At 42.8% G+C, this 11,719-nt stretch overlaps 2 protein-coding genes across 2 annotated transcripts; one reads left to right on the top strand and one right to left on the bottom strand.

The window, feature by feature from the left end:
• LOC117496531 (galanin receptor type 2-like) lies at positions 1 to 825 on the top strand. The gene has a single exon (XM_034148228.1). It carries the CDS (start codon positions 1 to 3, stop codon positions 823 to 825), a length of 825 nt encoding a protein of 274 aa, XP_034004119.1.
• A 4,760-nt stretch (positions 826 to 5,585) lies between these two features.
• LOC117496551 (SUN domain-containing protein 2-like) lies at positions 5,586 to 9,442 on the bottom strand (the record flags this gene model as incomplete). The annotated part of the gene is given in 5 exon segments (XM_034148255.1): positions 5,586 to 6,286; positions 6,602 to 6,691; positions 7,812 to 7,985; positions 8,235 to 8,350; positions 9,416 to 9,442. Coding segments are annotated over 5 exon segments (521 nt in total), but the record flags the coding sequence as incomplete, so codon positions are not given.
• Positions 9,443 to 11,719: the final 2,277 nt, after the last annotated feature.

Genomic DNA, 11,719 nt, shown 5'->3' with positions numbered 1-11,719 from the left:
ATGGACGGACGAAACGAAACCGCTTCCATCCCTGATCTGGTTTGGTACTTCCTGCCCACCATAGTCCTGGTTCCTCCTCTCGGGATCCCGGCCAACGCTTTGGTTCTTCGCCTCCTGCTGGGCAAACCCAACATCTGCTCCACCTCTGAGATCTTCGTCCTCAACCTGGCCGTGTTCGACATGATGTTCTGCTTCATGGTCGTCATCGAGTACATCTACTTCATGTTCAATAAGACAATGGCGAACTCTCACTTCCTGTCCTGGGGCTTGAGTCAGGCGGGGGGTCCGATGCTGCTCTGCGCTCTTTCTTTGGACGCATTCATGGCCGTCTGTCACCCGTTGATCTTCCTCCGTCTCAAAGAACCTAAGCTCCGCCTGTCCTTGTGCCTGCTGGTTAGCGTCTTAGCGTTCACGGTCTGCGGTCTGGCGAAACTAATGCCGGTTTACAAGATGTGGATGATGCTGGGGATCCTGATGGTGGCCATGCTGACCATCTCCACCTGCAACGTCCTGATCCTGAAGTCTCTGCGGCGGCCGGGTCCTGGAGGGAAGGATCTGCACCCGGTGAAGAAGAGAGCGTTCAAGATTGTGTTCACAGCGTTAGTGATGATGAACTTCCACTACCTGCCGTCGCTCGCAGAGTCCCTGATCAAGGTGTTGTTTCCCACACTTTTACTGCCCTACTACATCATCACGAGCTTCACCTACTTGATTCTGTCCATGAGCAGCTTCATTCAACCGCTGTCGTATCTCGTACGCACCAAACAGCTGCCGAAGATGAGATGCAACGAAAAGGCTGAGACGAAAACTATAGCAACAAGTTAGAGAAGAGAAATCAGAGAGAAGACCTCGGATTTCTGATAAAAAGTCAGAATTCTAGGAAAAAGTCTGATTTCTGAAAGAAAAGTCTAAATTAGAATTTAAGTCGGATTTCTGAAAAAAAGTAAGAAAATGTCAGATTTCTGATCAGAATTCTAGGAATCGTCATCTTTCTAAGAAAAAGTTGGATTTCTGAAAAAACGTCAGATTTCTGAAAAAAACTAGTTTTAAAAAGTCTGAATTCTAAGAAAAAGTCATATTTTTGGAAAAGTCAAAATTATAAAACAAAGTCGTATTTCTGAATAAAAGTTCAAAATTATGAAAACACATTTTTTCCACCAAACAGCTGCCGAAGATGAGATGCAACCGCGGGCCGGCGGCTGAGACGAAAACTACAACAAGTTAGAGCGGAGAAATCAGAGAGAAGAGCTCGGATTTCTGAAAAAAAGGTCAGGATTTTAGGAAAAAGTCAAAATTATGAAAAAAGTCGGAATTCTAAGAAAAAGTAAGAATTCTAAGAAAAAGTAAGAATTCTAAGAAAAAGTAAGAATTCTAGGAAAAAGTCGGATTTCTGAAAAAAAAATTCCAATTTATGAAAAAAGTCAGATTTCTAGGAAAATGTGAAAATGTTGAGAAAAAAATTCCGAATCCTGAAGAAAAATCTAAATTCGGAGAAAAAAACCTGAAATGAAAAAAAATCACAGTTCTGAAAAAGTAAAGAGTTGCGGTGAAACTTGTGACAGAAAAATGCTTATTTTCTCCACCCGTTCACAGGGGAGATTACAATATGTTTCTAGTCTAGGGGAGGCGTGTGGCACAGTGGATAGAGCCTTGGTGTTCGGATCAGGTTCAAACCCCACTGCAGTCAGCATGTCATTGTGTCCCTGAGACACTTCACCCCAAATTGCTCCTGTGGGGATTGTCCACAGTATTGAGTATGTAAGTCTCTTTGGATAAAAGCGTCTAACAAGTGACATGTCATGTAATGTAATGTAGTCAGAATTCGAGGAAAAGTCATATTTCTAAGAAAAAGTCGTAGTTCGGAAAAAAAAAGTAAAAATGTCAACTTTATGAAAAAGGTCGGATTTCTAGGAAAAAGTCAACATTTTGAGAAACAAATTCCGAATCCTGAAGAAAAGTCAAAATTCGGAAAAAACACCTGAAATCACAGTTCTGAAAAAGTCAAGAGTTCTGAACCGTATTCCGTACTTGCGGTGAAACTGGTCTCAGGGCACAGGGCTTCCATATTTTAAATTAAAGTTGGTTCTGAAGAGCTAACGGTAGAAAGTCTACAAGACCTTATGTAAAACTAAATGCAACAGAAAAGAAATACATCACAATATTTCATTAAATCATTCAGACAAACATCAGTTTTACTCAAACACTCTTTAATTTTGACATTAATCAGTTCAAATACAGTCGGCAGCAACGGCAAGAAACGTCTGAATTTACTCTTTAAGTTTGGCTTTTATTATTTCAGAAAAGTAAACACATTTACAAAAATAAACCTAGGAAAGAATCATAAATGTAATGTTTTCAGGACAGAGCACAGAGAGGCCGTTCAACGGCTTTTAAATATGACTCAAACGGACATTTAAAGATGATAGGAAAGGAGCTAGGAAAGGAGCTTTGAAACTTCCTTTATAACCTCCTTTAGCTTAGGAAACACTGGACCTTCCTTAACGAAAGGAAAGGAGAACATGCTGCCCCACAATGCCTTGCAGCCGCAACATTTACCGTGACACAACATTCGGCCGTTCACGGAAACAACCGAGAAATAATATCATGAAAGTTTCGGTGCTTATTCAGCATTTTACAACTTATGTGGTAAACTCAGTAATACCTTTACCATCAATGTTTACGTGTCTGAAGCTAATATTTAGCATAGTCTTATTTAGCATAGGGTCTTATTTATTAAAGGGTCTTATTGAGCATAGGGTCTTATTGATAGGGTCTTATTGAGCATAGGGTCTTATTGATAGGGTCTTATTGATAGGGTCTTATTGAGCATAGGGTCTTATTTAGCATAGGGTCTTATTGATAGGGTCTTATTGAGCATAGGGTCTTATTGATAGGGTCTTATTGAGCATCGGGTCTTATTGAGCATAGGGTCTTATTGAGCATAGGGTCTTATTGATAGGGTCTTATTGAGCATAGGATCTTATTGAGCATAGGGTCTTATTGAGCATAGGGTCTTATTTAGCATAGGGTCTTATTGAGCATAGGGTCTTATTTAGCATAGGGTCTTATTTAGCATAGGGTCTTATTGAGCATAGGGTCTTATTTAGAATAGGGTCTTATTGATAGGGTCTTATTGAGCATAGGGTCTTATTGAGCATAGGGTTTTATTGAGCATAGGGTCTTATTGAGCATAGGGTCTTATTGAGCATAGGGTTTTATTGAGCATAGGGTCTTATTGATAGGGTCTTATTGAGCATAGGGTCTTATTGATAGGGTCTTATTGAGCATAGGGTCTTATTGAGCATAGGGTTTTATTGAGCATAGGGTCTTATTGAGCATAGGGTCTTATTGAGCATAGGGTCTTATTGAGCATAGGGTCTTATTGATAGGGTCTTATTGAGCATAGGGTCTTATTGAGCATAGGGTCTTATTGAGCATAGGGTCTTATTGAGCATAGGGTCTTATTGATAGGGTCTTATTTAGCATAGGGTCTTATTGAGCATAGGGTCTTATTGATAGGGTCTTATTTAGCATAGGGTCTTATGGAGCATAGGGTCTTATTTAGCATAGGGTCTTATTGAGCATAGGGTCTTATTGATAGGGTCTTATTTAGCATAGGGTCTTATTGAGCATAGGGTCTTATTGAGCATAGGGTCTTATTTAGCATAGGGTCTTATGGAGCATAGGGTCTTATGGAGCATAGGGTCTTATTTAGCATAGGGTCTTATTTAGCATAGGGTCTTATTGAGCATAGGGTCTTATTGAGCATAGGGTCTTATTTAGCATAGGGTCTTGTAACATGTGTGAGATTCAGATATTCTTTAGACAGAAACATATACTCTGCTCCTTGGCTCCTTGATTCCTTGGCTCCTTGATTCCTTGCTAGCCTTAACAGCACTTAGATTAGAAACTCATGAAACCTGCACAAATTATATCAACATATAGAAATGTATAATAAATAATTCCTGATCTGTGATTCGTCATGATCAAAGTTCCTTCAAGACTGTATTTAAATAATGATTTTGACCTGAATGCACTTCATAATAACAACTAAATATGATCTCTCCTTCGCCTGCTGTGTAAATGCTCTGTACACACATTGAAATAAAACACAAGATGAATAAACAACACTGATGTAAACAGTCTGTCCGTGGAGTGAAGTCAATATTCTGAATTCTGTCTAAAGGTTATAAAAAGAGGTTCTTCAAGTATTCAAGTACCGGTATTAAATAAAAACTTGCTCAAAGAGAAAACCAAATAAAATTGGAAAAAAATATGCATATTTTATCTTTTTTAGGGATTTAAAATCAAACAACACTGATTAAAACAGGAAACTCACTTTGCATATTTATATTGTGAGACAGGTGCAAATACCTCCTGCACGCTGTCATATTTGCAACAAAAAAATACCTTTATTTTGGTATGATTTTAAGCATTGTGATTAATTTAGGGTCCCAAAAATGGATTTGATTAAGATGTCAGGAAGCCTTAAGGTGCCAGCTAGAACCAAAGTCTACTCAGAAACACTTCAAGGCGTTTAACACTCGTCTGGTACAAAGAAAAGTCAATGTGGAATAGAGAGGTGCAGGAATGAGTCCTTATCCCCAACGTGAGTCAGCATTTCATTACTTCCTGTCCCCTGGTCTGGAGGTCAATGGTTCTCTGAATGTCTTTTTGGTTGTTATCCTGAAATAAGGTCTGTGGTTAACACGAGCTGAAGAGATTTTAACGTCTTGTTCATCGACATAAAATACATCAGTAAACACCCCACTGGTGAATAAAAAAATGACTAAATGAGACGACTAAACATCATCACGCCCAACATTAGCCGCCGTTAGCTTAGCGGTGGTGACGTGAAGTCATGTGACCGTCCTTTATAGCCCAACATTAGCCGCCTTTAGCTTAGCGGTGGTGACGTGAAGTCATGTGACCGTCCTTTATAGCCCAACATTAGCCGCCTTTAGCTTAGCGGTGGTGACGTGAAGTCATGTGACCGTCCTTTATAGCCCAACATTAGCCGCCTTTAGCTTAGCGATGGTGACGTGAAGTCATGTGACCGTCCTTTATAGCCCAACATTAGCCGCCGTTAGCTTAGCGGTGGTGACGTGAAGTCATGTGACCGTCCTTTATAGCCCAACATTAGCCGCCTTTAGCTTAGCGGTGGTGACGTGAAGTCATGTGACCGTGCTGTTGTTTCTTTATAGCCCAACATTAGCCGCCGTTAGCTTAGCGGTGGTGACGTGAAGTCATGTGACCGTCCTTTATAGCCCAACATTAGCCGCCGTTAGCTTAGCGGTGGTCACGTGAAGTCATGTGACCGTCCTTTATAGCCCAACATTAGCCGCCTTTAGCTTAGCGGTGGTGACGTGAAGTCATGTGATCGTGCTGTTGTTTCTTTATAGCTCAACGTTAGCCGCCTTTAGCTTAGCGATGGTGACGTGAAGTCATGTGACCGTCCTTTATAGCCCAACATTAGCCGCCGTTAGCTTAGCGGTGGTGACGTGAAGTCATGTGACCGTCCTTTATAGCCCAACATTAGCCGCCTTTAGCTTAGCGGTGGTGACGTGAAGTCATGTGACCGTCCTTTATAGCCCAACATTAGCCGCCTTTAGCTTAGCGGTGGTGACGTGAAGTCATGTGACCGTGCTGTAGTTTCTTTATAGCTCAACATTAGCCGCCTTTAGCATTAGCAATTTACTTCAGAAACAAAACGTGTAAGAATCATAAAGGTTTGTTTGAAACAGAGATTATTTTCTGCAATAATCCAAAATCACATGGAGGAATCCCATTGGACCAGGAGATGCTGCCTTCAGGGACCAACATGGGAATACGACATCCCTGCACCTCTCTATAGCTGATACATAGTAATAATTAATATGAAAAACAAACGTTATAAAATGATTCTGTGGCACTCTCACAAGCATACTGTTTCCAGAACGATATGCTGCCACACGGTTTCAGCAGGTAGATCTTTGGCTTTTAGAAGCACTATGTACACTCTTCATTTATTGAATTCCTTCCTATGATTTCTGTGATCATTAAAACACACTCTCTAACGCAACACTAGACACCTTCTCAGTAGCATTTGGTCCTGAACGCACCTCTCCATACTTCATTTATTATTGTTTTTTAAAACATGGTACACCCGAGATGTACTTCCTGCTGTGTAGTCTCACCACGACGAGATCTGTCCGTGAACACGGAAACGATAAAGACACGTGTAGTCAACGTGACCCCAATTACTGAGAACACGCAACTCCACCAGTCTGTAGACAACACTGGAGATCTGAGAGGAGGAGGAGGAGGAGGAGGAGGAGGAGGAGGAGGAGGAGGAGGAGGAGGAGGAGGAGGAGGAGGAGGAGGAGGGGATTAAGGGAAATGTAAGAGATAAATAAAACAGAAATGAGATTTTTCTTTCTGATTTGTTATTCTATGGATATTCATCTTTCTTCTGTATTCACTGTTAATGCTTTTAGTTTATTTTGAACTCAATGTCTTGTAAACAGGCTGCAATTACAGATCAATAGTGAATCTAATCTAATGACTAGCCTGTTCACAATGCAAGTTATTTTAACATCGATATTCCTCAGTCTGAACTCACGGGCAGTTTGAACGTCTGCGTAGATTCTCCGTTCTCATCGTAGGTGAAGGTCCCGAGCAGAGAGCCTTCCTCTGACTCCTCCCTCATGCCCTGGGAGACACAGATCAAATACAGAGGATGACAAACTGATGCAAAGGTCTCTGTAGCTAGTGTACCAAGACAAACCAAAAAGCCTGATAAACAGTGCGTGGACATGGATTAAGTGACAGCTGTTTTTTGGCTGATATTTGCGGAGGAAATTATTCATGTTATACTTAATAAAGTAATAAAGAAAGTCAATATACAAGTGAAATCGAATGTAGGAACAGAGCAAATTCATCCTCAGAGGATAAAGAAGTTCTGCACCCAGAACACAGCTTACAGTCACCAGTGGCGAGCTGTCAGGGCCCTCTAGGCCATCTCTGAAGGCCTAGAGGGCCCTGAGAGAGGGCATCTCTGAAGGCCTAAGATATTCTACAAAATAATAATGTTAATATTAAAAACAATTTTAAATATATATTTTTTGTCATATTTTTCATTAGTTTTACCAAAATAACTTGATTTAATTGTATTTAAAATAACATTTCCAAAGAAATAAATCCTTCGAATCTGCCTATTCAGTTTCTGTTTGAATGTGAAGGGTTACATGAAAGAAGCTCGTCTCTGCGAGGTGAAGACAGGAGCTGATTGGTCCTGCTGTAAATTCACAGAGGGTCGCTATAGTAACTGAACGAGAGAGTAATGTCAAATGACAGTACAATTGACCAATCATATCTTCCCTCTAAATGGGTGGGTTTTATTATCGCGGGCTTTATGACAAGTTCCGCTGTGAAGCTTTTCTTGTTTCCATAGCAACAACAACTTCCTGTCAACAGCGTAAACTTGCCTTCAAAATGGGGGGGGGTTAGAGGGCCTAGGCATAAAAGTCACGGCTCGCCACTGACAGTCACACCAGAATAGTAGAGAATATCCAACTGGTCCCACCCTTCAATTGTCTGAGACATCCTCTAAACATCCCACCATTAAACCATAAGACCCCCTTGTCTTTAACCATTTGCAAATCCACCTTTTACTCTTCCTTTGCCTTGCTGATATGTAGATCCTTAACAGATGTCTCTGTTAAACACATACAAGACTAAACATGCAATTTAACAGTGTAAAAAAAAAAGACAATAAGAGTATATGTTTTAAATGATTATTTGACACGACAATATTCTCTGGGGTGACTCACGTAGACCTGGAGGTCTCGGGGGGCGGAGTCGATGCGTCCGGTGGGAGAGTTGTATCGGGGGAGGTGGTCGAGGGTCACGTGACTCACGGTGATGGGGTGAGAGAGGGAGATCAGGAGCGTGCCCTGCACACCGTGAAACGCCCAACATTTACCCGGCAACAGCACCGGGGAACCCTGGGAGAAACGAGGAGAGAGGAGGCTTTTATCTTACTGAGAAGAAAGGTTAGTGGAGGTCAATGTGAGAAAGGTTAGTGGAGGTCAATGTGAGAAAGTATTAGAGGAGGTAAATGTGAGAAAGGTAAGAGGAGGTCAATGTGAGAAAGGTTAGAGGAGGTCAATGTGAGAAAGGTTAGAGGAGGTCAATGTGAGAAAGGTTAGAGGAGGTCAATGTGAGAAAGGTTAGAGGAGGTAAATGTGAGATACCTGGATGACGGTGCGTGGGCTCTCTGATGGATACCAGAGAGGGAAACCAAACAGAGTGACACAGGCTGAGCGGATACGATACGTCTCAGAACACCTGGTGCTGATCACACTGGCTCCTACACACACACACACACACACACACACACACACAGAGACAGAGACAGAGACAGAGACAGAGACAGAGACAGAGACAGAGACAGAGACAGAGACAGAGACAGAGACAGAGACAGAGACAGAGACAGAGACAGAGACAGAACACACACACACACACACACACACACACACACACACACACACACACACACACACACACACACACACACACACACACACACACACACACACACACACACACACACACACACACACACACACACACACACCACACACACACACACACACACACACACACACACACACACACACACACACACACCACACACACACACACACACACACACACACACACACACACACACACACACACACCACCACACACACACACACCACACACACACCTTTGTTAGCTGTGATATTTGCCTGAATTGTAAGAAGCTCTCAGAGATAATTAAAGTGGACCTATCATGCTATATTTGAATAATATATTGTAGGACCATACCTATATAAGGCATATTTATACGTTTTCTTTTTCAAAATACCAAACAGATCATGCATTTTAGCCATGCCTCATTTCGCTCTATTTTGCTCTCCTCCAGCCTGTCTTTGCATTCGCTGCAGCTGACCACGCCCCCCTGCAAAGGAGGGGGCCGAGTTACGAGCGTCGTGTTACCATGCTGTTACCATGCTGTTAACATGCTGTTACCATGCTGTTACCATGTTGTTAACATGCTGTTACCATGCTGTTACCATGCTGTTACCATGCCACGGCAACCTCTCATTCCCCTGATAGGTGGAGAGTTGGCCATATAGGCGGAGCTCCTCGTCACTGATGTCAGACTATTTTCAAATCTGGATCAGTTTTTATCAGATCCGTGCAGCCCCCTTTTTTAGAGATTTGGGTATGGAGGAAAATAGAGAGGGTTTGTGTTTTCTGACACTTGGTGAGTTCCCTGGAACACCGGGGACACATATTCATGTAGAAAAGACGTACAAAGGTGCATTTTGCATGATAGGTCCCCTTTAAGTTTTATAATAAAACAAAGTTGTCTGATGTCTCTGACCTTGAGTCTCCAGAGCGAAGTCGGCCATTTGTCTGCGTAGGGTCGTCCACAGTCTGAGCAGCTTCCTGTGAGGCGGAGCGACGCCTGGTCCTGGTCACAGTAAATACCGTTAATATGTGCAGACAAAGGCAGAGCATTTACTTGGAAATAATGGCTTCTTTTCCTTGTTTTCGTCTTTTCTTTGTATACATTTCTTGAATATAAACACTAGATAGTTTTGAAAACGCCTCTTCCTCCTCCCACCTTGATGCGGTCGCTGAGCCACTTCTCCAGGGCCTGCTGCAGCTCCGGGGTCAGCTGCTGCTGGACGGGGGGCAGGCCTGCTTCAGGACAGGGGGCGGGGGGGGGGCGTCATCTGCAGGGACGACCACTCCTGGGAAAACTACAGGGAAACACACACAGATACATGAGAGTCAGACAGATGGGAGGAGCCAGCAGAATGATATCATGTCTCCAGTCTCTCCTCCAGCTGGCACCTTAGAGTTCTGCTGCTCTAAAGTCTGGATCCGGACTCTGAGAGCCTCAGAGGCAGAAAGGCTCTCCGTCTGATGATCCTCCATCTGTCGACTCAGAGCTGAAACCTCCTGCTGCAGACGCTGACGATTCTCTGAGTCCAAGACGAGAAGCTGAGCCTTCAGATCCTGCAGATTGTTTAGATCCTGCAGGTCCTTCAGGTCCTTCAGGTCCTGCAGGTCCTTCAGGTCCTTCAGGTCCTTCAGGTCCTTCAGGTCCTTCAGGTCCAGCTGCAGACTCTCCTTCATCTAAAGAAAGAGATAGAACAGAACCTTTACAATTAAATAATACATTGAAGCTACATTATGTACACCTTGCACAGGATCACTACAGCTACACCTGTACCCTCTGCAGTTCTCCTTCATCACCACTAGATGGCATTCACACAACCCTGATGAGACTCCGGGCACTTTTCACCCCACAGTTTGTATCACAACAACAACAACAACAACAACAACAACAACAACAACAAGTATAACAGGAGAAGAACAGAGAGGGATCTGCTCACCTGAGACAGAGTGAGTTCCTGCTTCAGCTGCTGCTCCTCCTGAAACACACACACACACACACACACACACATTACATTCTGACAACAGAAGCATGTGCAGCGAATATATTTCACACTGATCAGTGTTTTACCAGAAGACGTTGCATCGTCACTTCGACAGCACCGGACACAACGGCTGAATCCTACAGGAGGAAAAAGGTCTCTTAATAACATTTAAATAAACAAAGGGTACCACGAACCCCCAAATAAGATCTGTCATTTACCAGGAGCTTTTCCATCTTTGCCTCCACAGCAGCGGACACAACAGCTGGGTCCTAGAGGAGACAAAAGGGGCTTTAAATAGAATCAAGATTTAAATAATAACCCCCATATTTTCATGAGAAAAATGTGATATTTAATAATTACCAAGAGACGTTGCATCTTTGTTTCTACAGCCGCAGACACAACAGCTGGATCCTAGGAGGAGGTAGATAGATAGATAGATTAATAGATAGGTAGGTAGGTAGGTAGGTAGGTAGGTGGGTGGGTGGGTGGAGGGAATAAAGTGTTCTTAATACTATCGGGGTAAAAAGAGGAAAGGCACATCTTCAATTCAACAAATAAGTTCGAGTTTATCATCTTTAAAAAATGTGTTTTACCAGAAGACGTTGCATCTTCGATTCTACGGCAGCCGACACAACAGCTGGATCCTAGAGGGGGAAACAGGGCTGTTAATATTGTATTGAGATGTTAAAAAGGACCCCAGATGTTCATGTAAACAACCCATAAATAAGTATGAATGTATAATGTTTTAATGGTTTGCAGAGGGTCTGTGTTTTACCAGAAGACGTTGCATCTTTGCCTCGACGGCAGCCGCCACTACAGCTGGGTCCTAACAGGAAAACAACAGTGTTAGAGCTAGTTTATAAAGAGAGCCACCTAATCTGTAGTCAAGTACGTGTAAAGGACTACAATTCCCACGTGCCTCCTCTAAAGAGACAGAGATGGGTAACCTGTCGGAAAGACGCCGTCGAGCCACAGTTTTTAAACGTTAAGTTACCGTTAAAGTTATACAAGCGTAAATAAAGAGGTAGGTGGATGGATAGATGGATAGAGAGATGGATGGATAGATAGATGGATAGATGGATAGATGGATAGATGGATAGATAGATGGATAGATAGATGGATAGATGGATAGAGAGATGGATGGATAGATAGATGGATCTGGCTCGCTGGCTCGCTGGCTCGCGCTGGCTCGCTGTCTCGCTGGATGAGCTCGCTGGCTCGCTGGCTCGCTGCTCTCT

The sequence above is a fragment of the Trematomus bernacchii genome, unplaced genomic scaffold (genome assembly GCF_902827165.1).
Source record: "Trematomus bernacchii unplaced genomic scaffold, fTreBer1.1, whole genome shotgun sequence".
Classification (NCBI taxonomy): Eukaryota; Metazoa; Chordata; class Actinopteri; order Perciformes; family Nototheniidae; genus Trematomus; species Trematomus bernacchii.
The sequence above is the reverse complement of the archived record's forward strand: the minus strand, read 5'-3'. Positions and strand labels throughout refer to the sequence as shown.

What these genes read in the sequence shown, in the direction of transcription:
- LOC117496531 (XM_034148228.1), top strand. Translation starts at nt 1, where the DNA reads ATGGACGGACGAAACGAAACCGCTTCCATCCCTGATCTGGTTTGGTAC.